The sequence below is a fragment of the Battus philenor genome, unplaced genomic scaffold (genome assembly GCF_028537555.1).
Source record: "Battus philenor isolate CCGP_79_NKW_IND1 unplaced genomic scaffold, ilBatPhil1.0.hap1 SCAF_18, whole genome shotgun sequence".
Taxonomy (NCBI): Eukaryota; Metazoa; Arthropoda; class Insecta; order Lepidoptera; family Papilionidae; genus Battus; species Battus philenor.
Window position 1 is genome coordinate 7,662,871 of NW_027181680.1, and position 27,917 is coordinate 7,690,787.

A 27,917-nucleotide genomic window follows, 5' to 3' on the forward strand; every position below is an offset into this window, starting at 1 on the left:
CTTATGGGCGAACGTCCTACGACTAGAAAATTTCTTTTTTGATAGAACTACATGCGGATCTGCGGTGAAGTTATGTACTTGTTGCTCAAAGAGGATGGTGCCATAATGGAGTGGTCATTGTAAACATATCTTGTTATGCAGGTAGAATAAGTAAAGAAATATACAAATTGATGAAGGTTTCCAATTACGAATCAAATTAATTTAATTAAACTAGCATAAAGACTACTCATCTTCCAGATTAACGACAGCTTATCTCTTATCTGTCTCGTACATTGAGAATCTCGTCAGGTAACTTAGATGATTCTACTTATTTTCAAAAAATTACAAAGTTTCCCAGTCGCAAAAAGCTTGCTCACAACCTCTAGATGGCTATTTTTTATAAACGATATAGGTGAGAGATAAGCAAACTTTTTATCGAACAGTATGTATTATCCAAATGTGGCGCTCAGAGATTAGGAAAAATAAAATTCTACGCAGATAGACGGAAAAAGTGGCTTACTTTAGATCTTCTCCAATTTTTGAAAAGCTCGAAATCATTACTTTTTCTGTTTCAAAAATAACGCAAAAGTGTATATAATAAGAATGATAAATTCATGATTATATAATAAATTATAACATTCAAAATCGATTTGAATATATTCTTGAAAATTTGAAATAATTCTCCTCAATATTTTCAATTTAGAAATGTACGTACAAGCTTCTATACAACAATAAATTTCATTATTTAAGATACAATTCCTCTTACTCTAATAAAAAAAATGCTTTTTGAATCAAATGCTCGATGGCTTTTTTTTCTATGTGTATGAGAAACGTATGAATTACATGTAATAAGATGGGGCAAATATAAAAATAATTTTATATGAAGATAATTTAATAAAGTAAATATAACGCACAAACGTTCTAAACAATATATGATAAAACTAAAAATATAATTCAGAATTTATTCATATCAATAAATATGCTAAAGTAATTTATAATGTAAAAAGTAATTATTATTGCATTTTAATGGTGGTAGATAGGTGCGGAATAAGTTAGGGGAGAGGCGTGTACGACTGGGGCGGTATGGTAAGCTACGGGAGCGGCGTGGTAGGCCACAGGGGAAGCGTGGTAGGCTACTGGTGCAGCGTGGACAACAGGAGCCGCGTGGTAAGCGACAGGGGCAGCTACCTTGGTTACAGCAGCGACTTTTACACCAATAGGCTCCTTGCGAACCACCGCGTTAAATCCATTGGTTGGATCAGAAGTGTAGTCGACTGTGCGTTGAGTACCATCAGGATCAACGACAGAGTAAGAACCCTGCACTAAGTCACCGTCTCGGCTCTCGTGTTGCGATTTCGTATCCCCGGTCACAGCGTCGTGCACGTCATATGAAAAGCTATACTGTGGATGGTCGTCGTAATCAGCATCAACTTTAGCAACGGGCCCGACTGCATACTTAGCAATTGGAGCTGATATTGCCACAGGCGCTCCATGGTAAGCAGAAGTATAGGATAGAGGTGCAGGAATAACGCCAGCGGTGGCCGCTGCCACCAGACACGCAAGTACTGCAAACTGAAAAGGAAAACACCTGGTTAATAATTCTTTAATGATTAAATAAGAGATAAACGTGCGTACTAGAATTAGTATTATGCTGTTTTTTACTGAAAAAGAAAAAAATGGAGATATATAAAGAAAAAAGTGATCGTGTTAAAAAGAAACCATCGCGTTTCCTGCCAGGTTCTTCTCGATAGAATCAACATACCGATCCTGGCAGTATATTTGAATGCAGTACATGTGAATACACATTTAAATATACGTTATATCTGGCTGTCTTGATTTTGGATACCTTCTTAGCAAAACCTATTCGAGAGAATAAATAGCTGTTTTATCGTTATTTATAACTCAAAAATGCAAGCAAGATATTGATAAAATTTTATTTTTTGTGTCGATCGCAATAAATATGTATTTACTAGATTTTATTTTTTAAATTTATAAAATGTACTCACTTTAAAAGCCATTGTTCCGATTTCGTATGTCTTAAAGAAGCGCAGCAAGGAAAGTGTGCAGAATGAAAAGAAATTTGGTATTTTATACCATAAGAGCAATGCCTCAGGCTACGCACCCTCGGACTTGGGAATGTACTATAGTGTAAGCGAGAGCGGAAAAGGTAGGCTGTTTTATTGAACTTCGTGGACGAACTCTATGTTGATAATATTCAGTAATGTTATCCACATAATTTAATAACAATTATTATAACATCTATATGTCGTACTAAAAAATGTGTAGTTTTCTAATAACACAATTTCATTCTCTATATAGTAGTACAAATATATTAAATTTAGAATTTCATGTTTTTTTTTGTAAAAAATATGTATTTATGATACTTGTTTCCAAGCAGAGGAATATCCCAAGGCTAACAATATGTTACGTGGAATAAAGTATTAATAGGTGAGGAGTTTGAAGTTTTGACTGTTAGGCGTTAGGTTTTGTACAGCTTCATCTAAATTAAGCTCGCGAGGAAGTATACCCATGTAGATGAATGAAGTGTGGTGGAAAATGCGAAGCGAAGACTACCACGCGGTAGGGGAGATATAGACCTCTTCACTATAGGCCTTTGCTTGAACACAGTCGAAGCTGACAGGAAAGTAGAAAATAATTGAAATAATATTAACTATGTTTGTAGAGCCAGTAATGCGGTGTGTGTACCCCCCCCCCCACCCCTAAAGGTGAACCGACGATATAATTATGGTCGCGGTTGCAGCAGCGTTAAACCTGCCAATGTGGTGATCTTCATGAGAGACCTATGCCTTGCAGAGTGCTCTCAATCGGCTGACTTGAATGGATGACCTTCGTTTAAATTTTTATAGTATTTACTTAAATAATAAAGAATCGCTGACGTCTCCGCTTATGACTGTCCGAGAGGCCTAATATCGAAACGCGACCGATGACAAGTTCCGATCGACCCATGAATCAAGCAGTGGCGCAAGGACTACCAGGTGGTAATGTCGAACTTAAAGACGATATGAATTTATTCGCTTTGCACAACGAGGACGACTGTTTACAGTGCAAAGGTTACCGCCATAATGCGTCTTGCATTATAACAGTAAAAATGCGCTTCAACTACTTATTCTACATATGATGTTTTGTGCTTTTGAAAATTATTCAATATCTAAAGCGACTTCTCCGTATTCTGACCGTATTTTAAAATAAGAATTTACTTTTGCATTTCCAAAAAATGTTTGTAAATGACACTATCATACATTTTTTAAATGATTGTTGCTAAAAATCTAGAGATATTGTTTTTACAATATTTGACCACTACATTTGACCAATAAATATATGTGTTAATCCACTATAGTGTTATAATATATATATTAATTTTCTTGATAATCATCATTATCATTTCCGCCGTATGTCCTTCACTGCTAGACACGTGCCTAGCACATAGATTTCCAACAGGACCGGTGAGAAGCGGCCTGCATCCAGCGTCTACCTACGATCTATAAAATGGGCAGGGCAGGGCTTTATAGATCGTTGATGTCCTACGCTGGCGGACCTTATTGGATCGTCTCCACTCCAGGATAATATAAATGAACTTTCTATAAGTTTCCCAAGGAAAGTAGAAGAAAGGATTGCATAGAAACAAATCGAGATTGCTTGAATCGTGGTATTTCAAGATGCACTCGTTTGTCAATTATGAAGAATACGATATTAGAAGATTTAAACATTTTCATAATAATCTCGTAAATGACTTTTATGTATAAAACAAAATTTTAATAAGCGGTAAATGACTTCTCTGATATCCTCGGTAGGAAGTAAACACGAATATTTTTATAGTTCTTTTAATAACATAATAAAAACAAAAATATAAAGGTGATGCTCCTTACATACTTAAAAATTCTCATCAACTTTCATCTCTCTATCAATATAGTCAGGATGTCCTGTAAAGATGGGACTCAATTCGGCGCATAAATCGGTTTGGATTACAAATATTTATAAAAATGTCAACGTAACTACGTTGTCATTTTTATAATTATTCTTTTCATTATTCACCAAGGATTATTAACAGCTATCACTGCACGCTATAATTCTTTTCATCGCATACAAAAGGAATCGCTAAAAAATTAATCACGTAAATTCTAGTTAATATTAGATAGATAGATAACTAATAATTCATAGTACAGAAAATATCAATGTGACATCAATTAGTATTAGGTTCAGCTCGTATATCATGGCATCCTTCAAATTAAAGCTATAGGATATCCAGACGCGCGCTGACCTTAGAAGAACCCACTAAACTCACACAGTTTATTTTTATGAGATTACTCTCACAATATTTAACACTTTGTTTTGTATGTTCTTTTAATTAATTGTATAATACTTTGAAGCTATTACATAGCAGTGTGTTGTAAAATTGTACATAGATGCCCATAAAAGAGTTAGTAATTTTATAGACGTATGTGAAGTAGAAGTATGTTAGTTTTCTAATTCACGTACTTCTACTTCACATAATAATTTGTATCATATAACTACCGTTATACGTACATAACTCAAGTTTACCAATCTTTATAGACTGGTTATTATATAAGAAATCAATGCACTAAAGTTTGTTAAAGACCAATTAAAAATGGTTGTCTAGTACTTCAGGAGATTAAGTTATTATATATAGTCAGACCGAATTAGTGAAGACTTTTGTGATTTTTTTAATAAATTATTAAACTGTTTTATATTTTGGGTTATTGAATTTTAAATAATTTTAAAGTAGATTACGTAGTTTGAATTAATTCTCCACTATCGCCAATTTCCCAACATTTTAACGGTAGATGTTCTCATAAGGCTCTGGTTTTGATCTAAATTAACGTGAAATATAATCTTCTAATTTGTTAATAATTCTAATCTGGTAAGAATTTAACTATTTAATTAAAAAAGTTTTTGAATTACGAAACAAGTTAAAATAATCGTTGTTCACTGTAAGCAGTAATGATTTCGTATGGCTTGTCCAGTTTATTAATCACACTATGCACATATGTAGTTTTAAGCAAACAATTGAAAAGCTCTTAGGATGTAAAATCTGAGCAGTGAGATAATTATATCTTCAATCAAAAAACAGTTTTTTAAAAAATAGTTTAAGTTATCTAATATGTTATAAGTCGAACTTAACATTGTTAAGAAATAATTTGGTTTGGATATAAAAAAATAAAGTAAAACTATGGATTTTTAAAATACTACTTTTGTGTACATATAATAAAAAAACAGAAATTTAGTGAAACATCTTTATTAACTTATTCTTATAAAAATAATTAATACTTCTTTGTTTTATAATGACTAGCTGATATCAAGCTCTTAGTGATGGTACACGGGTGCAGAGTACGCAATGGGAGCGGCGTGGACTACAGGGCCTGAGTGGACTACTGGCGCAGCATGAACTACGGGGGCAGCAACTTTGGCGATGGGTGCACCAAGTGGCTCCCTGTGTACGACAGCATTGAAACCATTATGTGGGTCAGAAGTATATTCGACAGTACGCTTGACACCGTCTGGATCAACTACGGAGTAGGAGCCTTGAACTACATCCCCATCGCGGGTCTCGTGCTGAGATTTCGAGTCACCGGTAAGGCCGTCCTGGACATCGTAAGCGAAGCTGTACTGCGGATGAGTATCATATTCTTCGGGAGCGACTGCAGCGACTTTAGCGATAGGGGCGGAGTATGCTACCGGAGCGGCGTGTACCACTGGAGCCGAGTGAACAAGAGAAGCTGCAGCGTAGGCACCAGGGGCTGGATGCGCAATGTAGGACACTGGTCCAACTCCCCCAGCTTGCGCCGCTGCGATAGCGCATACCAGAATAACGAGCTAAATTAAAAAAAAGAGTTTATTAAAGATTATATTTAAATAGACTCTTGTTATATTCTATACGCAGAATACTGTTTAAGCCTGTATTATTATTATTCTTTGATGTTTCACAAGCCTCCGGTGAGGGACGAGATATATAAGTTTTAAAAAAGGAAAATATGATGAAATTTACAGTCAAAAAGTAATGTTTGACTATAAACTTTTAAGTATGTATAGATTTTGTTTTTTTTATATAATTTTACATTATGTATCTAAGAAAATTTTAATAAATAAATATAATACCCACCTTGAAAGCCATTTTGTAGAGTACTTGTGTTAGCTCTAAGAAGAACTCAATTTAAATGTGTCTCGACAAAGCATCTGAGAGTTTTTATACGCCTCACCTCTGCCCGGGGCATTTCATTATGCCATTGCGCTTTCGTTTAACACACGACTATAAACCGGTCGCTTTTAAGCGTTGCATCACAAAGCCATTTTTTTAAGGAGTCAGTGCCCTTCCGAAACGGTTAGTATAACAAGATAATAAAAACAAGTGGGCTATGATCGATCTGTCACTTAAATATCATTCGCATTTAAATTGGGCCGGCTTTGCACCGACGCAAGAGTCATTGTGGATGTATTTTGTTGCATTTTGATAGATTTCATTCAGTCCTTGTTTTTTCTAGTAGTATTTTTTCTATTGAATTGCCATGTCTAATTAGATAAAATCAAAAGTTGTAAAAATTACAAGTTATAAAGGTTTTTGAAACTAGCCAGCTTAGTGATGGTTAAAAAAACATTTAAAATTCGAAAATAGAATTCTTTTCGTAAACTTTCCCTAGCAATCATTCTGTCATTTACTCTAGCAAATTTGCGCATCCCTAAAATGATATTAGAGCATTGTTATGTATTCAACATAATAACAATTTCATAGCCCAATTTTGAGGACTGACGAGACAGTTATCCAATAGCAAGCAAGTTTAAGCTAGCTTGGGTATTGTTACGAGTTAAGTTCTAAATATTTTGCTCAAGTATTTAGGTATTAGTATTTAGGCGTTTGGAAGCTTTCTGCTACAAATTTTAATCGCAGCTCAAAACCACGGTCGCATAATTTAATTTCGTAAAATTATATTGAAATTCGACGATGGTGCCTCAAATGCTGTATTTGACATTGTCAGAAGTGTCGAAATTCGGATCTATGGTTTTAATCCTAAAACTAACTTCTTCACAGTGGACTACACCGAAGAAGCAGTGGCTGTGTTGGAAAACTCTATATAAAAGATTAACTAAAATGAGTAGGGTTACTGTTTTTACAATGATTTTACAAAATCCAATGGTCGATTGATTGTCAGATAAGATAATCTTAATAATTTATGCTATTCTAAAACTGTCAGTGTCAATTCCCGTATTTATATTTTAGAATTTAACAAGTGCACTGAATTATTTGGTTAAAGTTTATTACATATACGATATATTATAACTCTTGAATAGGATATATGATGTTTGTTTTTTTAAGTTTATAACAATACAATATAGCACAAATACTTTGAGGAATAATTTTACACAAAAATGAACTAAGTTGAGTGTTTATTATTTCAAAAAAAATCACAGGAAAATTCTGTGGATTTAATAGTTTTACTTCATTGAAATGAAATAGATAATTATGTCATTACATTACTTAAAAAAATGTACAAATAATATTATAAACATTTCATAAAAGTCTTTACTGAAAAGTCTTTACTTAAAAAGTCAAGTATACCAGTTTAAAATCAGAACATCTTAAAGTGCAAAGGGGAGAACGTGTCAATTAACATATGTATATCTCGTAATCTTATAATTATCGTCCTCCACGTATAATCCTCCACAATTTAATTTTTCAGGAGAAATATGAGAACCTAAAAATAAAAATAAAAAATATTTAATATTTTAAGGAATATTTTATATAATAAAAGATTATATCTTCGTAAATGAAAACTAAATGAATTAAAACTTTTATAAAATTGCGTAACAAGAAAAACGAATATTTACATCGAAGATTTTCATTTATGCTCTTCCCTGTAAAAAATAGATATTATGTGTACCATTTAACAAAAATAATACGTATTATATACTTTATTTATATTCATTCATTAATTCAAAAATGTCTATGAGATAAAAATATTATTTCTTTTTTTAACATATACTGAATGATTTTGCTGCCTACCAGTAACTGTTACTGGTATTTACAAAACGTTGGATGCTGTTAAAAAAATATAATAAACAACTCAATGACAGATTATCTGAAATTGTCAAAGTATTTTAAATCGCAAGCAATTAAAATATGTAAGTATCTTATCAAATATGTTAGTACAGTAGTTCGGAGATGCTACGCTCAAAGTTATAGACTATATCCCTGCATATATAATCCTACATATAAATCCCTACGACAAACCTTCAAGCTAGGTAAGTCGAATCTTTGTCAAATCCGATCGATGGGCAGCGTTGGGAAAGCTCTGAAACATCCTTTTGTCTGAAATACCGCAATGCCTAACGGCTAAGGTCTTTCACCAATGTGTGTTGCTAGTGAAAACTGCGGATCGGAGATGTGGTCGTTTACGATGCGCCTTATAAGAAAGCTCAAGGCCACCCAGAAAGTAATGAAGAATACTATGCTCTTAATTTCGCTGCAAGATCGAATCAGAAGTAATGCGATCCACAGAAAAAAAGTCCTCTTCTGTAGAGGATGTGGGCGGGGCATATCGATCACGAAAGCGACGGTCGTTGGGGTCAAAAGGTTCTCGAATGGCGACCACGAGTCGGTAGACAAGGCGTGGATAAGCCATCCACTAGATTGACCGGCCACATAGTCCAGGTCCAGGATGTTCAGAGGACGCCTATAACTTGCAGAGGGCATCTATACGCTACATTATGATTATGATGATATTTTTTGATGATGTAACGGTCATGTTCAGCAGTAATAAATTCGAAAAATCTAAATTTATGGTTTGAGTATATGTATGCTATTAACTCGCGAAATCTGTTATCACGTGTAATTAAGAATATTAATAACAGATTCCCGGCGCATGTTTTTAAAAAAAATAAATACCGTGTTCACAATTTTTATAACAGGTAAGTGATTTTGTTCCAAATCTTGGTCATTGCAAAACATGGTATTTTTTTTTTTGCTGATCGGAGCATTGTCGGACAGACTTTGTGTTTGTGAATATAGATAATAAATTTTGAGACGTATTATTTATAGACACACAAATATATTTAAATCTGCATATAATATTTTTAACCAAACCGCCTACTTAGAAGTAATCATTAAAAACATGTTCCACTTTGCCTCTACTTCGGTGCAGTATTCAAAAGGCGTTTAATAAAAATCCGTACAAATTTTACTTAGCATTTTACCTTTTAAAAAAATTAAATACGATTCTAATTCATTTTAATAACTTTTCTCGCGATTTTTAACTTACTAGTTAGTGATGAAGGTAATTTAAAGGTAGAAAACATTCTAGTACACAAAATCTAGACATATAAGTTTAATGGGTGTATTGCAACCAAAAATGTGTTTAATGAGTGTATTGCGAATAAATGCCGAAACATATGTCCTATCGTTTCTTCTACAAATATTACAATGTATTTATAAATGATTTTTGTTTATTTAGTCGACAGTACTAATGTGGAGAAGGCGTTCATTGTCGCTGCTACGTACCGGGACTAGGGCAAAAATGCATGACCACTTGGACCACGTGACCGGCCTGGAAAAGCGCGAACTTTTGGCTCATCTCGCCGGTGACTGCGACCCATTTCGCATGATGGCTATAAAAAAAGGTTACTTGATAATCCTGCCAAATAATAATATTAAACGAATTGTCATTTTATAGTCAATGACTGTTTACATTTCTTGAATGCGAAAGTGACCACTTTATACAGAGTGATTGAAAAGGGGTGTAGAAACTTTAAAGATTTTCGCTAACGACTAAGCAATACAAAAATAAGCGAGAAGAACGGGCAAAGGATCTCTTTTCATGCTTATACGCCTTTACCCAATCAACCTGTATAAAGATGACGTAAAGTTGTCTTGAAGTTAACGACAATTTGTGAAAATACATGACAACATGGCGTAATGTACATGAAAATATCAGAAAAGAGTTCTATTGTCGATTTTTAATAATTTAATTTATTTTTAAATTATCTTTAAACTAGCTAGTTCGTCTTTTATTACTATCATATGAAATAAGTTAAGTTGTACATAAATTATTAAAATATCAAGTCGTTGCTTTATGAAGTCAACAACGATTAAGTAATGGTAAGTGCTTCCAGTCTAATTAAAAAAAAAAAATTAAGTGGCATATGTCCAGCAGTAGACGCCCATCGGCTAGAATGGTGGTAATGATGAAGTGGATCGCATAATAATACATTGCTATTTTTACCTTAATATATTTTTAGTTATTACTAATTTTAAGTAATATAATGCAAAACCCTGTGTTTAAAGCTAAGCTAAACGTTAGTGCGTCTCGTTGGTCTTGATTACTTTTAACTAATTATTATATCACATTGTTTGCACAACGCATTTTTGTAGACCAAACATATAAATCGATAAAGCTCCATTGCAAGTCATGGGCATTGCCCAAAGATCGCCGCGATGAACAGACTTACGCTGCATCCTGAAACTTCTCGCGACCTTAACTTTGTGGTCGGTCCACCTAGAAGGTGGATTACCCACGCCTTGTTTACCGGCTCGTGGTCGCCAATCGAGAACCTTTCGGCCCCAACAACCGTTGACTGCATGAGCGGTTTGCCATACTCGCTGCCACTGCAGAAGAGCAATTCTTCGAGCCACGTTGGCAAAAGTGATTATAGCGAATTATTTTTGCCATAGGTCCAGGAACGTGGCAGTGTCCAAACCTGATACCTAGTGCGTTCAATAAACGCATCGTTGGCTGCGTCTGCCATCCGGAGACCAACCACATTGAATACATGTGGTTGCACATGGGCGAACCGAAGCGGTGTGGATGTGGATATTGGTTTGAATTATGTCCTGTTGCTCCTTTGTGAATTACATCTCATTTCATTACAATTACATAATTTTAGTATTATTATCTTCAAAATGTTACGATATACTTTAGCAATAGCGGTTATAATTAATTTGCATAAATAAAGTAATTTCGAATAACTATACTAATGTTATTATCGCTACCACCTTTATTTGTCTTTTAGTAAAATGATACAATATTTTCACTTAATACTAGTACAACAAATTACAAACCAAGGAACATATTACAATTGTTACAATAATTGACATTAATTGTAATTCTTTAGCGCATAAGTAATATTTTTTGTTGAAATAAGATTTTTATAGCGTTTTACACGCTTTTTTGATGGATATGCTCGTACAGACACCGACAGTTAGACGTAAAAAAATATTACGTTACTTACATAATAACATTTAATCAGTTAATTTACATAATTTTTTAAACATAAAACTAACAAATTTTAACATAGAACCTTTGAAAACAGAATATAATCTAGACACCAGCTGAAACAGAAAACATGTTCTAGAATCGCTGTATTATACTATTGTTCGGGTATATTGCGGACTAGTAAGGTCACAAAGAGAGTCCGCTCGCCGACCCACTTCCCCACACAACCTTGATGTTGGCCGTTCCACCACTTCACTCCTTAGCCTTGCTACCGTATCCTTTTAATTGAATAAAATGAAATAAGTTTTTTATTGTTACAAATTATGTAATTACATTATTTCAACGTTAACAAAAATCAACCATATTTTGGCTATGATTTAAGAACTTTTCGATCAATAATACTAAAATACATGTATACAAATTTGAATTTAAATTGATGAATAATCGAAGTTATTTAACAGTCTTATTTGACAAACTGTAACACACAACACACACATACATACATTTATTTAAATCCTACAGAAGTATATGGTTAGATAATAATAGCTGCTTGTGAAAATACAAAACACAAACTGTTTTACAAAGAATTTCGTACAGAATTGAAAATCCAACGTTATTCCATAAATTTAAAAAAAAGAGGACTGTTTTTGCTTCAAACATTTCTCCGATGACTGCTAAATTAATAACCTAACTACGTATGACTATTATATCACAATTAGAACATAGTATTGTTCGAAACTTTAAAGCGTTTTACAAATAATCAAATTTTGTTTGACTGATAAGTCTTGTTAGGGATAAAGTATTCGCCTTCATTTAATGCCGGTCTACGCGAGCCTGGGTTACCTGGAGTGAAGTATGCCCGGTTAACCTTTTTGAAAACTGGAAGGTAAGGCCGACCTGGTAAGGTATTGTGGACGTAGGGTATAGGTGCTAAACCTATCGAAGCCTGATTGTGGCGAGTTTGTAAGCTGTAATCTGGAATCGGAGGATTCTCTGGCTCGTTGTGTATGACAGCTTTGAATCCGATTTTTGGTCCAGCTGTGTACTTGACTGTGCGCCGTATACCGTCAGGATCGATGAGGGAGTATGATCCGCGGACAATGCCGCCGTGTCTAACCTCCTGCATACTCTTTGCGTCGCCAGTCGAAGGATTTATCACGTTGTATGAGTAATTGTATTCCGTACTAGTGGGGGGATAATCTGTCACTATTATACTCACGACCGCTGGCACCACGCATGCACAAAACAACACCTGCAATGAAAAAACTGGTATTAAACTCACTGAATAATTTCGGAAGTAATGCAGAAGTAATTTATGTTATTTTACCCTTAACATATTGCAAGCCGGCTCGTTGAAAGGGTTGAGAATAAATGGCGCATATAGGTTCGACGCTGGTCGTATTTATAGAAGCAGGCGTTCACTCGAATGTTCCGTATTGCACACCTTGCTATTACTGTCACAGAGTAATGCACCTGTAAATGATTCGAGATTAAAATTATCATTAGTATATTGCATTCATCTATCGATATACATGACAACCGTCTCAAGAAAAAATATAAAAGTTGACAAATTTTCTTCGGTTTTTTTTATTAATAATTATAGTAATATGTTATCTTAAAAATCACAAGATGATACGGGTTTAATAACAAACATATTGAAATATTTGAGTTTAAATTTTGTTTATTATTCTGTACCACGTAACACAAATGAGTAATATTATTTCCTGTAATACACAACCGACGCAATGCTCTATATTCTTTCACGAATTATTATGTATGGGAAATAGGTTATTTTACCTTGGCAATAAACGTTATAAGTGATTTAATCTAAAATAATAAATCATATATATAAATCAATAAGGTAATGATAGCATGGGTCTCTTATATTTATTTTTATCAAATGATTTAGCAATGGAACTGCGTAAATAGAAGGTAATGCTTGAGTCGATTTTTGTTACGGAAAATTTTAGTTTATTTTCCGGCGCGTATACCAATGAAGATATACTTCGTTCATTACAGCTCATTGACAATAATTGGATCTTTTTCTAACGGTCATACTGCAATTTTTGCGCTATTTTTGTAACAAAATAGGAGAATAACGCGAACATAAGGCGACATTATTTATAGTTTAACACAGTACGATAAACTACTTACGACTTACTAAATTTCTTAACTAATGATGAATTTCAGTGCATGTACTCTTGGCTCCTACATCTACAAACAGAGCCTTGTCTTCTTTCATATACTATACACAAGTCTCTAGGTGTTTACTCGTGTTATCCAGTATCAAAAAAATGTAACTCACTTTTTTAATAATGCTAAATGATAAAAAAATTGAGCGTGCTGGTTACACATGTACTGATATTTCATTTATTTATTAACTGTATTAACTTCTACTAATTAATTGTTATATTATTTAAGAACTTGAAAACAAAATACTTCAAGACTAAAAGGTAGTACAAATAAGATAAAGCGCAATTAATTTCCTCTTTAACACGTAAGATAAATAGGTTGTCACGTCTTATCGCGATGAGAACAAATAATATAAAGATGCCAATTGATCTTTACATGTATTATATGTGAATTGAAGTAATCTCTTTTTAATTATTATCATAAATATGACGATTTACGATTTTTCTATCGAAATTTTTATTCGCCAAGATTTTTTCTCGTATATTAAATTATTTTAAAAAATTACCAAAAATATGTCGATTTTTCGATCCCGTTGTTCGTGTTGGTGATATCCGACACAAATGTAAAATTCACCACCGCGACCTTGGCCAAGTATTAAATAATTGTTAGTTACGATAAACATATTTATTTTAAATTGTATTTAAAATTTTTAAAAAAATAGTGTCTCAATTTTTTTTGAAAGGAAAAATTAAAATTGTCGAAAAAAGGATTGAATAATAAATTGAACAAAAAAATTACAAAACTCGTTATTTTAATGTGTAAGTTCGTGTCATTTATGACTGTTACGTCAATTACGGTAAGCATTTATAACTACAGGTAAATGCACAGAAAACAGCGTTAAATATTCATTACGCTTCGTTTCGTATAACATGCTATTACTTACGCCGAGCCATTTATAATTATTTCTCTTTTAGCTACTATTTGATATAAAGTCAATAACCTCTATAAAAGGAGTCAGATTCTTTGACGATAATAAAATGTGAATAACCAGTGTCAAATAATTTTAAGTGTTTTTTAAAATTTCATTATGTCAAAAAAGTAATATTATTTATGCACGCACGTTGTTTAAATAAAAGAACACCATTCTTCTATCTGTCCTTTTTTCCGGCTGTTCACTGTTGCCTTACTGGCATTTATGGACTTGTGATGTGGTGAAGGCAGAGAGCAAATGCTATTCTTAGATCAAGGCGCTATTAAAATTCTCGTGGCCTTCAAGTTGAAGGATGCCATGACAGAAGAACTCAATCTAATTCTAGTGTCTACAATTTGGGTTCTTCTAGCACTCTCATGGTGTACACTGATTGTCACTGTAATTATCTTAAGGTGATAATAATACGAAAAACTAAATAAATTCCGGAAACGGGACAAATTCATCTAGAGCTGATTGGACAGACATATCATAATAGATGGTATGGACACTGGATTATAAATTACGTGTATTTTATTAAGTAATTTAATTCTTAGTGACTACTTTCAGCATGACCGTTTTTATAATTTACATTCAAGATTTAAATTTCTATCTGTTATCTTCGTGTAAAGTAAATTATCATTAAACGTTTTCGGTTGTTACATATCTAAATATTATTTAACATGATTCCTTGCGAAGTGTAATATTTAAATATAAATAGTATCTGTTGATGTTAATGTTGCTAGCCCGGAGGCTTTTGGAACTTCATTTGAACCGATTTCGCGGAACTGTAGGATTCACGAACTAAAACTAGCCAGATTTCGCCTGTTGAACGAAGACATTCGCACAAAGATTGACTATACTCATGTGAGCGTACAGTATAATGAGAGTAAGTAAGGATTCGTCGTTCATTTATTACAAAGCTCTGAAATAACATAAAAATAATGGTTACATCTATGGCAAATTATTTGCATGTTTGTGTTGATAAGTCAATTATTTAAAAAAAAGCGTTGAACATTATCTAGTTTCAAATTACCGGTTGTAATAATATCGTAGGACAGATTAGACGAGTTCAAGCGACCGCAAACTTTTGTTACCGGTCCAGATTCGGATGTGGCGTAATATTTCTCACACGTAGTGTGTGCGCATGTAACACAATCTGCGACAAAAGCGCACATGAACAAGAAAACTACACATGCAGAAATAAATTGTAGGTGAAAGGGTATAGTGCGCAAAGGCCGTGTAATAATGAAATTTTTTTACATAAATAATGCACTTAAAACAAGTTCTGGCGCAAATAGAAAAAAAAAATACTCCTTGAAAACTTCTGTGTTAGTCATAAGAAGATGCCAACATAATGCTGTAATAAAATCTTGTTACTGAATCAAAACATGCCAGGAAGTCTTAAAGATAAACGAGACAGATATAAAAATATATATACAATGGCATAGTTCTAAAACAAGAAACTAAAAAGTATCATTATCCTAATTCTTTTTATGTTAATAAACTGTGTTTTGTTAAATAAGAACATACATTTTTTTTGTCACTATACTTCATAGATTCTTATAAAAAAATATTTGGATGCTGCTGACCCGTCTTGTTTTTTCCTCTCTCGTTACATTAATTAATGTAAGCAATTCATAAATTCTTTTTACAAATCAAATCTTGAAAATATAAAATTATATTTATCTGTTTTAATAAGCTGACTTTAAGTACGGATGGAGTCATTAAATAGCGCACTTTTCCGTTAAAATAACCTAAAACATAATTTTAGTGATAATAATTTGCATACAGTACGACGTCAATTTTAGGCTGTTTTAATGTGAAAAAAAAATTATGTATCATTACAGTAATAAATACTACTGTTGTCACACTTACTCAATGATCGCCGAGTGAAATATCTAACATACCTGGCTATCAGTTTCAAATTGTAAGATAATAATTCGATTCCTAATTTAAATATTGCTTAATAAATATTGTTGCCTCAAGCGACTGGACGCTTTGATATTGTGCACCTTTATTTACTTTTTGCTTAAACAAAGATTCAATGCGAACACCTGAGAGTAAATCGTTATATTTATGTCCGGTAAAAACAATTTGATTTTAATTGCTTCAAAAACCGCATTTTTATTTTTGGGTAATAATGATTGGGGCTCAAAATCACGCATGCTATGGCTATGCTCGGTGTTTCACCGCGAGATCAAATCAGAAATTAAGAGATCCGCAGAAGAATTAAGGTTGTGGACGTACATCGAACAATTGGTGGTCTGAAGTGGCAGTGAGCGGGGCACATCACTGTAGCCAGCGGCCTTTTGGGGCCGAAACGTTCTCGAGTGACGACCACAAGCCGGTAGACGTGGTGTAGGCAAGCCTCCCACTATAATGGACTGACGACATAGTCAAAGTCGCCGGTCATCGTGACGATCTTTGGGGACGGCCTATACCTTACAGTGGGCGTAAGCGGCTTGAAAGAAGTAGAAGAATTAATGAAAGATTTCCCACCCATGTACAGACTCATCACATAAGTCTTAGACACTTAAAATTTGGCAGGAATATTCCTTTCCCCGAGTAGATATCAAATGAAGTCGGACTTTACAAAATTCCAACTGCAAGAGGGTCCGACTAGTAATATTTTTAACCTATTGTTCCTGAGCTAGCTACGACTATTTTAGCGTGTTAAAATTTCCAATAATTTATTTTTGATTTTTGAAATTATATTGGTACAACTAGGACGAGGTACTTGATCATAGGTTTGTGTCATTTTCAATTTCAATTTCCTTTCAGTTCATTACACTTAATGAATTGACCATTACTTATGATAAGTATTGAGGTGTTCTAACCTATTATTAATGAATAACAATGTGTAATCGATATCTCGCTATTCCTGAAGTTTCTGAAGTATTCCTGAAATGTAAAAAGTGTACAATAAAACGTCAGAAAGCACAAGTCAAGCATTTGCTTCTTTTTGTTTGAAAATGCCAAAGCGCTAACAGCATTTCGCCATAAGAAAGCAAATTCTATTATTTAAGATGTCCGGATACAAAACTGTTTGCAGTATTATTTTATAAAATAACTTTCCTGCCGTTATATTCCTGTCGAGCCCTTGTACATTATTGTATATTTTATTACATTTACCTTGTATATTACATTTAGTATTCGCGTAACAAGATGGTGGGCGGGGAGTATTAGTTGCTCCATTCCATTAGACATATCCACCTCGCCGCGCTTTCCTAAGACGTGATACAGCGATTTCAGTAGCACTGGATAATCGTAGTGATAATGTTCAAATTACTGAAGTTAACTGTGTGCTTATGATATTTTAGTCCGATATTTAGTAATGATGGTAACTTCTAAAATAGTATTTTGATATGTAGTTTACGGACCCCTCCGTTCCGTGAACTCATTTCCGATGAAGCTGTAAAAGCCGCAAGGCTAACAGCAAAAACTCCACACGAGACTATAGACTATAGACTATAGTATTTTAATGATGCCGCAGTTGCTACATAACCCTTCCTTCCAGTGGTTTTCGATATGCTGCACCGTTAATAAATACGTATAATTAAAGGTTACCATTGCTCTCACTTACTGTAATAGTAAATTAAAACCAGTATACGATTCCTCTAATTTATTACTCTAGTATTAACATTGATCCACACAAACACTACATAATTAACAAAAATACATTATCGACAACGTAAACAATTCAGGTCACTTTAAAGGTGCACTTATTCTTACTTCATGCTTATACTTTTTTATATGTAATATTAAGACATTATCTAAAACGATACAAAATTTTTAAGGCAAACTTTATGAAAAAGTAGTTGTTATTATTTGAAGTTACAATGACGTTATATTTGTTTAAATTATTTTGTATCGTTTTCCAAAATTTGTATAAAGATTTATTTGAGTAACAATGGGCATTGTTCAATCGTCCCTACTGGTACGTACATATGTCGTGTATTTATACACATATATTACATATTATTTAATGAAGAAGTAATAAAACAAGTGCAATAGGTCATAAGATTCTAGTGCAAGTAGCCTGGTGCGACAGCCTTTACTACGCCACCAAGAGGTTCCTTGTGGACGACAGCGTTGAAGCCGTTGTGTGGGTCCGCTGTGTATTCAACTACACGTCGTGTGCCATCAGGATCAACTAAAGAGTATGAGCCTTGGACGACGTCTCCGGACCGCGACTCGTGCTGACTCTTAGAGTCACCTGCGTAAAAAACTCATATAAATAATAGAGAAATATTTTAAAATATAAATAAAATAAAAATCATTACTGAACACAAAGATGATGTGATTTTTTTTTAATTCGGCCTCTAAAAGTTCCAAAACAACTCTAACAAACACTTATTTGCATAGTATAATCGAAGCAAAGTAAATATTAAATAGTGTTAGCTCAGGATACCACATTTGTTATTTATGAACTGACCCAACGAATAGTTTCTTGTTTGTTTAAAAAAATAAATAGAGATTAGAAAATTATGGGCACACTTATCACTACATTTTTGTGTTTTCTTACCTGATAATAACAAAATATTCTGTGGTCTGCATGGAGGGTGCGAATCTAATTAGTTTTTATTATAAAAACAAGCTCATAATTTGTATTGCCAACGTGATTGATTCATTTATAGTTATTTATAAGTAAAATGCGAAATTAATCAATAATTTTTCAACTCGATAAACACTAACCAATGCATCCGTTAAATGACAGATTTACAGTGCGCGAATTCAAACGCGCGGGGCTGAAAGCGAACAGTCTAACACCGGAAAATAAATGCTTACTGTATAACGCATGATGTTGGTAACGACGCATGACGTTGTCAAATGCGAATAGTTCTAACAGTCATAATATTATCTGTTATTTTTTAAGTTTCTGTCAAGTTTTCTTTCCATAAAAACCTTCTTCTTTCTCTCTTATCTTCATTTATATATAGATATGGAGTTCTTTGAACCAACGGTTATAAACAGTATTTTATTATACCAAAAGGTAAATAAACATATAAAACATTTGTCTCGTGGTTATTCTTAAGCAGAAAAAATACTCCGCTAATGCCAAACCGAATATCGGTAACTCTTACACAAAACAGTTTCTTCAGACAGAGATCCAGTAGTATTAACGAGGGTTTACCTATGGAACAACGAAGTTCTAGCCACAAATTCACCAAGACCATTAATGTGCAGAGATTTTTTTTTAATTAGAGAGGATTTTCGCTTCGCATGGCTCGATATAAAGGAAGAAATATTATATTTTGTGTCAAACTGCCTAATTACCTACAAACTATAAAATTATTCCTATAAGACCTATAGTTTAAAAACATGAATTTTTAAATGAAGGCCTTCTAAGCTCTACATGCTTTAGCATGCATGTCTCTAAGCCAGTTCCAGAGGAGCCTGTGTAATAAATTTCCATCTTTTAAATAATGGACTTACCAGTCAGAGCATCTTGAATATCATAAGCGTAAGAATATTGGGGGTTAGGATCATAATCTTCGACAGGGGCCACCTTTGCTATGGCTGGGGCATAGGAAGCATAAGCCGGCCTTGCGAATGTCAGAGCCGGTCCAGATACCGACAGACCCAGAGGCCTGGCATAAGCATACGGTGCGGCAAAGGGTAAACCACCCGCAGCCTCTCTGCACACCATCAAAACGGCAACAAAAACTATAACCTGTCAGAACAAAAAAAAATTAACAAATAATGTTTACGAAATCAAAAATAATATATGGTTATGTTCTGTAAATAAATTATGTGGTATTTAATAATAATCCAAAGGTCTCATTATAGTCGAAATGGATTCCAAATTAAACATTTTGAAATACAAAAATAAATTTATTAATATTTTTACGTTTAATCACTCTCATACTCTCGTAACAGCGTTCTTGTACAGTTACGGGAAAAATTAATTAGTTAAAAAATAACACTAAATATCTAAAAAATAATATGCTAAATAAAAATATATAACGAAGTGTGATATTTACCTTCATATTGCAAGCCTACGGTAGAAGCTAAGACGTGTGTGCTTTTGAATGCATAGGGGTGCCCGAGACTCCTTATATACTCGTTTGACGAGGACTGAACGCACTGTTGCACCCACCTCGTAAAAACATTCGGATTGTCACGGCCCTATACCCTTTATCAGACATGTGCATTATTTATGCCATTCCAAATTCCAAAGCTTAATATTACTATAGTATTAGAGTTGTTATTTGAAGAAATCTAAAAAAAATATTAAATATAAACTATAATCTCATAAAAGTAATATCGAATAAATTCTTTAATTTCAGGACGCGTTTTGTAAAACTGTTTTGTTCTATTATTTCAAAATCTCTAATTTCCCATCCATAAATCGTATGTACAAAAATAACTTAATCATACCTTGCAATTAAAAAATAATTTGTTTTTTTAACAGTTAAAAAAATAAATTATATTAAGATTAACCAAAAAAATATATACTTTAAATGATTATCATAATGACGGTAAAATGTCGAATGTATTTGATGTATTATTCTCTCCTCAAAAAAATATTGTGTGCAATTATAGGTTATAGTTGTTCTATTTATTGTATCGCCGTTATTTGTATAAATGTCGAGAAGGAATTTATGAATTAAAACTTTTAATGTAATAAACGTTTTTTGTGTTGATTAATTTGATTTGTTGATATTAAGACACAAAGATGCTACCCACAAATTGTTAAAATAAAACAACAAACGTGTTTGAATTTTTAATAATAGTTACTAATATCATTACTTTGTTTTGCGCACATAACAGCTGCATATAGCAATAGGGAGGCTGCATTGCAAACATGATCATTTTTAGGTCACAGCTGCACCTTTACCACCGTGCTTACGTGACAGTGCATATAATTCATAATAGTTTGTCATCGGACTTATCGCGTCAGGTCAGGATTTATCCTACATTGCCAATAACACTTTTGAAAGGTTTTGCTAACAACCAAATATACAGACATTTGTAGACTATATACTTAAAATAACAATAACTATTATATCATAAAATACAATAACATCATACATGATAGAGATGTTTCATTATTTTATGTAGTTTTGGCAAGAATCTTAATATGTTGTATTAAATATTTAAAAAAAAAAACTCTTATAAATTCGTCTATAAAGAAAGATGAGCACTGATGTGACATGTATTGTTTATGCTAAACAATAGTATATAAACATCTATTGTGGGCAAATTTCATTACATTCTACAATATAAATGTCTTATCTTGCTCTATAAATAGAATAAAATTATTAATTAAAGATTTTTATATAAAACGCTGTAGACTGTCATCCCGTAAAAGCCGATCTATAAAGAAGTTTCAATTGAGGGAGGTAATATAGAGCGCTGATTGCATCAGTTTCCTTTCAAATTTAATGTATTTGAAGTATACGTGACTACAAGCTTTGCCTTTACAATTACATAGGATTCAAAAAACATATTGTTTACAATTGTTATTAAAATGACAGGCGCTGTCTTTAAAATAAAAATATATATTTATGACTGCATTTAGCAAAACGTCCATAAATATTTTAACACAGAAAGATGTTACACATTAACTTTATTACAATTTTATCAATAATTTATCAATATTTATCTAATAATTAATATTGTACTATAAATAAATAAATACTAAGAAACCCGGAAAAATCCTAGCTAACATAACCACCGATGATTGACCCTGGCAACATACAACGTTCTCACGTTACGGCCTGTCGAGAAGTTATTGTTTGAGTTCGAGGAGGTGAACAGGTTACGCTGGGGTATCTTGGGACTGTCCGAAGTCCGTGGAGAGGATGAGGACATAGTAAGTCTTAAGTCAGGTAACTTGTTCTACTTGTACTACTACGAGGCGTGGGTTTTTTGTCCTCGAGAATCTCGTCAACAATATTGTCAAGATCAAGAGGGTCTACTAGGGTTGCATATATGATACTCAGAATAACCAAACGGTATTCTTTGAAGGTCATACAGATGTACATACATGGCAATGTATGAAGATTTCAGTCATACGTGCCTCCAAAACTCACTATAAAGTTGTTACAGGGGACTTCAACGCAAGGCGTGGACGAGTATAGTGATAGGTTTGCGAAATAATAAATAATAAAATTTATTTGCTAGAAATATGGTTACAGGTTGTTAAAGTTATTATATGTTAATAACAACGTGAAAACAGAACAGCGTGTTCCACCACAAGTACCTGGTATGCAAATTTTGAGTAAATTAAACTACCGGAGTCATTAAAGCGGACATTTGAGAAGAAATATAATATTAACACATTTATTTAATACTTAATAAAATAACACGTTAAAATAATTACAACTGTAATAAATCTTTTTGGAATTTACTTATCGTGACATGTCATGAATTCATTGATATTGTAAAAACATTTACCAGTTTGGTACTAATCGAACTACCATAACCATGATATGCTACTAAGGCAGTCTTTTTACTCGCTAATTTCTTTAATACTTTAAGGCATGTTATTATACATTTTTTACATGAGCTTTCCAATTAAAAAGTTTATCAAGCTCTGCTCGAAGCTTCACTGTGAGATCGAATCAGAAATGAGGAGAACCGTAGAAGAATCAAAATCATGATGTAGCTCGAAGATTTGCTCGTCTGAAGTGAGAGTGGGCGGACACATATCGCTCGTGCAACCGATATAAAAAATTACTACTGCGTCAATTTTTATAGCGCCATCTGTTAATTGATGTTATGGATTTTATTTTATTACTCGCAATCTCATTGATTTAATACATAATTTTGTATTAATTATTTTATGTAGATAAAACATTAATTTTATTATAAAATCTATTCATATTCACAGTATCGAAAGTAAAATTAATCGTATATGACAACATTTTATGTTTATGAAAACGTCATTTGGTATTTCTTTTTTTTTATTAAACTCAAGTCTAACAAACACTGTGCTTTGTTATGTCGTTTGAATATAAAAGATTGTTTCTAATATCTTAAGTTAGTAAATAAGAAAATGGCAGACTTCGACGCAATATATCCGGACGAAACTGAAAGCGAGGAGAATATAGAAGAAACACATGTGACGTTAGTGCCCGACCCGATCGTCGTTCGTGGAGCTGGTAACATGACAGTGTAAGGTTTATTTTCTCAGCTGTTTACGCCACAGTGAAATTTTTGTTTTCTAATAATATTTCTATAAAATTGAGAACATAATCATGTAATACTTTCTTTGTCTTCGCCCGTGGCATTGAAGCTTTTCTCGAACGAAGGCATTGACCAAACGCCAATTCATGAAATTTAATAGGACACAAAATTGCAACAAAGCGAAAGTAACAAGCTTAATGTCAGTAAAGTCAACGACTACTTCATTATGACATAAATGCTCTTTAACACACATGTACCTGTTTTTCCTGCACTATAGAACTCCGAAACAAAAATAGATTTTCAGTCTAGCTGAAATATCTACGAATTGATTGCAGCTATATTCATAAAATTTAAGAAATGTTCAATGGTTGATCTTTTTGTTTGAAAAATAATGCTGATAAAAAATAACTACTTTTCATAAATCAAAATGATTATTATTACAAATGTCTTTAAAACAGAACTTTATAAAATAGAAGCTTTTTTAAAATAAATAGTGTGAATCATGAATTGTAAAATTTAAGGACATAGGAAACAATTGACATCTTTGGTAATTTTCTTTGTCTATTTATTTTTGCTATTGAGTTCCTACAATGATTGTAGAAAATGTAACTGAATAACTGCTATACAGATTTGTCATTGACAATAAACTAAACACTTCACTGTTTATAATTTTATACCATTAATTTCATGATCCTTCATAGAACAATGAGAGAAACTTTAGAACATTGAAATTACTTTTAAGTGTTTGTTGTTTTTTCAAACATAACTTGTCAATTATTTATTCTCATGTCTCATTAATAGTCACTGATAAATGCACACATTTACTTTATATTTACTGAATATAGTACAATCCATTTAATGAAAAAAATAAGTATCACATATCAATAAGTATCTATTGTACCAGTGTCTGTTCTTTTATAATATTCTGTTGGTTATTTTATTATTCGACAATTTCTGTTTTCAGATTTGGTTTAAGTAACCGCTTTAACAATGAGTTCCCTTCTGGCCTTCAATCCCGAGTCGCACCAGAAGAATATCAAGCAACAGTAGCTCGAATCAACAGTGTACTAAAGAAAACATTGCCTGTTAATGTGAAATGGTTATTCTGTGGTTGTGTCTGCTGTTGCTGTACACTAGGATGCTCTCTGTGGCCTGTTATATGTCTAAGTAAAAGGGTAATATAATTTTCTTAAACATTCATTTATTAAATAAAATTTCTTTCTTCAGTCATTTCTATAAGGATCATTGCTATACATATATTCTTAAAAAATAATCTGCATGACATCCTTTTAATATAACAGTGACAACACATGAAATACACCTCTTTTATAAAGAAACAGTTATATTTTTTAATATACAAAATCAATCTTGTACATGTAATGTTCATTCATCATTTTAACACATGTGGTGTCATTAAAACATAAAAGTATTATATTAATGTTTTATGATAGTTTATTATAAAAATCTATATTGATATTGATCTACTAAAGAGGCTAATGAAACAATATGCCTTATCTTACATTTTCACATAACTTATATTTTAATTAGAAACTATAGAGATACAGCTAAAATTATTTACTAATATATAATCATATTATTTATTGATTTATATCCACTAAGAATCATTAATAGTGACCACTTGTGTATGTCATGAGAAAAATGCCAAAAAGGTTATTTTAATAGAAACTAGAATCAGATTAAGTTTCTCTATAACAAATGGCATCTTTTAACTTTAAGCCACGTAAGTTCCATAGCATAGCATCTGCTTAAAGCCTTCAAAAAACTCAAATATTTTTTTTGAAGAAATCTTAATATTCTTAAGACAAAACAAGCCATTCATTCCTAAGCTTCACAATAACTTAATAAATCCTTCTTACTTCATTTTTATTACAAATCTTTGTGCCTGTCTATGCCAACAACTTATTGAACCAAACATTTTAAATTTTATTAAAATGAGATACTGTAGCAAATTCGGTAACCAGTTCATTGTAGCATCCTCTATATATATCTAGAAAGAACACCTTTTTGTATTCAGAATGCTGACGCTTTCTGTAAGTTAGCAAGACGTTCTTTATATTTTATTGTGATATTGAATCAGTTTTAATTAAATCTATTACATAACAATTCAGAGGCAGAAATTAACAAAAGAACCATTTAAGTGTAAAATAATCTACTGATAAAACTAATTTTATATAAACTCTTTGTACACTCACACAATGCTTAACTTTTTATCTAGAAATCCCGGAATATTTTTGATACAAAAAAAACTCATTAGTGTGTAATTAAACATACACTCAAATCTGAAAGATCATTAAATTTGGTAATTGTAAAAAAAATCCCAGGATATTTTGATACATATCTATTATAATAAATCTATAAATTTTGTATCATATTAGCACTAAAACTTAATGAACCTCTGCTTATATTCTTTAATATTTAACATTCTGTATTGTACCCATTTTAACATGAACAGGCAAAAATGTATATATATGTTGTTTATGGAATAAAATAGACTGGATAGCAGTTACTATAATATGAAGTCAAGTATTATTTGCTTACATATTTGAGTAGTCAAGGGTTGGTTTGAATAAATTTAGTTTGTTCATGCCATGTAGTCATGCTGTGCAAAATAAGTTATATTTATAAAAGATATAGGCAATTACATGTTTTTCAATAGATATTTATGTTTTGTCTGATTACATATGTACTATAGGTATGTTGTTTTTAGTTATCTTTAAGAACATAGCAACCATATTATTTAATAAAAAATTTGTGTATTCATAATTATATATTTTATAATGTTCTGGTTTACAGACTCAACACTCACTGAATAAGCTATTGGAATGGGAGAACAGTCGGCTTTACAACAAGCTTGGCTTACGTTGGCGACTAACAAAGCAACACTGCGATTCTTCTTCCATGATGGAGTATGTACTTCTTATAGAATTTATACCCAAAATACCTATATACAGGCCCGATTAAATTTCTCAATCAATATTATTTGTAAATAAATTTATACTTAATATTAAATACAAAATAATTTTTGACACAACTAACAATGATAAAATATAAAAGAATGGAATGTACCACGTACAATTTATTGTAAGAGTATCTACATAACACGCATTGTCATTCATGAAATGCCACTGTATATTGTAAATAGCGAATAAACAAGTACTATGTAGTAATAACATGCTTTTCATAAAAAGTAGTCCTCATATTAAAATTACAAGTGTTAAGTCATTTTAAGGATTGGCAATACACCCGATGATTGTTTAAACGACATTGTTGCTGTATTAGTAATTCTAAATTTAAAAATGAGGCTGGTAGAATATGTAACACAAAATTCAGTATTTTAATTTTTATGTTGCAAATAATATTTCATGATGAAATATAGACAATATAAAAAATTCCATCATGAATTTAACCTTCCCATACAAACATTGCTGCGGATGCCCCTATCTGATAGTTTATGTTGACTGCTTAAGGTAAACGCACATATCGAATATTGTAACATGTGGATCATTTGTTAATTTAATTAAAAATGAGAATAAAACTTTTAGACTTATTATCTCCTGGTCATACAGCTAGACATGGATTATGCACATCACAAAATGAAGAGCTTTTTGTAACTTTTCTTGATAAGGATCAATATAAATTTCTGTAATCAAACAAATAATTTATTGTGAATAATTTCATCAAATAAGTTTATCTTTAATTAGATTGTTATTATATACCTTTAAATGATCATAACAAGTCTTAACATATTAACATCAATTTTTATTAACGGTTTTTGTTGCTTTCTGTCCAAAAATATGTTTATTTATGTATGTTTTATATAACATGTACCTGAACGACGACTTTACCTTCGATGTAAGATTTTTCAGAGAAAAGAGTGTGTATCATATGCTTATTTTGTGAAATAACGTTAGGGAAACTTTTCGGGACTGTGTTATTAGGAAATTAATTTTGTAGTACGTATATTACTTTAGTGAACATTCTCGCCCTCTTTTCCCTTTTCAACATGTTGTGAACGAAGGTTTCAGTGGGTAGATGCTGTAATTGCAATATATATATATATATATATATATATATATACATTAAAACCAAAAAATCGAATTTTCTTTATATCAACAAACTCACTTAAATACAAACAAGGGAATGTTGTCTTGCCACCTCAATGTTTCTGTTGAGAACAACGGTTGAAAAGCGAACAGGGTATGTCGACATTAAGTTTAATTTAAGTGAATGTAAATATTTTAAGTACCTATAATATAGAATATTTTTGTTCAAATAATAAAACTCACCATGTGATGTATGTTTCTCTTCATATTCCTTTAATCAAGTTACATTTCACCCATGCATCTTACATAAAGGGATATACCTACCTATATGGAGTTTAGATATCTACATTCAGTTCATCTTTGATGTTTTTTTACAAAAATGTGAAAAACCATTTA

The 27,917-nt window shown here is 32.2% G+C and overlaps 4 protein-coding genes across 4 annotated transcripts; 1 reads left to right on the top strand and 3 right to left on the bottom strand.

The window, feature by feature from the left end:
• Positions 1 to 1,002: 1,002 nt before the first annotated feature.
• LOC137920468 (larval cuticle protein A2B-like) lies at positions 1,003 to 1,997 on the bottom strand. The gene is made up of 2 exons (XM_068763836.1): positions 1,986 to 1,997; positions 1,003 to 1,551 (listed from the first exon to the last, which is right to left on the bottom strand). The coding sequence occupies exons 1-2, from the start codon at positions 1,995 to 1,997 to the stop codon at positions 1,003 to 1,005; spliced, it is 561 nt and encodes a 186-aa protein (XP_068619937.1).
• A 3,325-nt stretch (positions 1,998 to 5,322) lies between these two features.
• On the bottom strand, positions 5,323 to 12,565 carry LOC137920469 (uncharacterized). Its single transcript, XM_068763837.1, has 6 exons — positions 12,547 to 12,565; positions 11,991 to 12,471; positions 10,705 to 10,846; positions 9,509 to 9,615; positions 6,119 to 6,153; positions 5,323 to 5,832 (listed from the first exon to the last, which is right to left on the bottom strand). The coding sequence occupies exons 1-6, from the start codon at positions 12,553 to 12,555 to the stop codon at positions 5,323 to 5,325; spliced, it is 1,284 nt and encodes a 427-aa protein (XP_068619938.1). The 5' UTR covers positions 12,556 to 12,565.
• A 5,782-nt stretch (positions 12,566 to 18,347) lies between these two features.
• Positions 18,348 to 20,312, bottom strand: LOC137920470 (larval cuticle protein A2B-like). The gene is made up of 3 exons (XM_068763838.1): positions 20,307 to 20,312; positions 19,759 to 19,996; positions 18,348 to 18,538 (listed from the first exon to the last, which is right to left on the bottom strand). The coding sequence occupies exons 1-3, from the start codon at positions 20,310 to 20,312 to the stop codon at positions 18,348 to 18,350; spliced, it is 435 nt and encodes a 144-aa protein (XP_068619939.1).
• Positions 20,313 to 23,233: 2,921 nt separating this feature from the next.
• Positions 23,234 to 27,771, top strand: LOC137920259 (cysteine-rich hydrophobic domain-containing protein 2). The gene is made up of 3 exons (XM_068763541.1): positions 23,234 to 23,445; positions 24,422 to 24,632; positions 26,272 to 27,771. Exons 1-3 carry the CDS (start codon positions 23,327 to 23,329, stop codon positions 26,437 to 26,439), a joined length of 498 nt encoding a protein of 165 aa, XP_068619642.1. The 5' UTR covers positions 23,234 to 23,326; the 3' UTR covers positions 26,440 to 27,771.
• The last annotated feature ends 146 nt before the right edge of the window (positions 27,772 to 27,917 follow it).

Bases quoted from the DNA above. Each gene is read 5' to 3' on its own strand.
- LOC137920259 (XM_068763541.1), top strand. From the start codon at position 23,327: ATGGCAGACTTCGACGCAATATATCCGGACGAAACTGAAAGCGAGGAG. The intron at 23,446-24,421 runs GTAAGGTTTATT...TTCTGTTTTCAG, and splicing joins GGAGCTGGTAACATGACAGT to ATTTGGTTTAAGTAACCGCT. The intron at 24,633-26,271 runs GTAATATAATTT...TCTGGTTTACAG, and splicing joins TTATATGTCTAAGTAAAAGG to ACTCAACACTCACTGAATAA.
- LOC137920470 (XM_068763838.1), bottom strand. The intron at 18,539-19,758 runs GTAAGTCCATTA...TTTTTTACGCAG, and splicing joins TATTCAAGATGCTCTGACTG to GTGACTCTAAGAGTCAGCAC.
- LOC137920469 (XM_068763837.1), bottom strand. The intron at 10,847-11,990 runs ACAAAATTTGAT...TAATTCACAAAG, and splicing joins TAACAAGACTTATCAGTCAA to GAGCAACAGGACATAATTCA. The intron at 9,616-10,704 runs GTTTGGACACTG...CTTTTTTTATAG, and splicing joins TTGAACGCACTAGGTATCAG to CCATCATGCGAAATGGGTCG.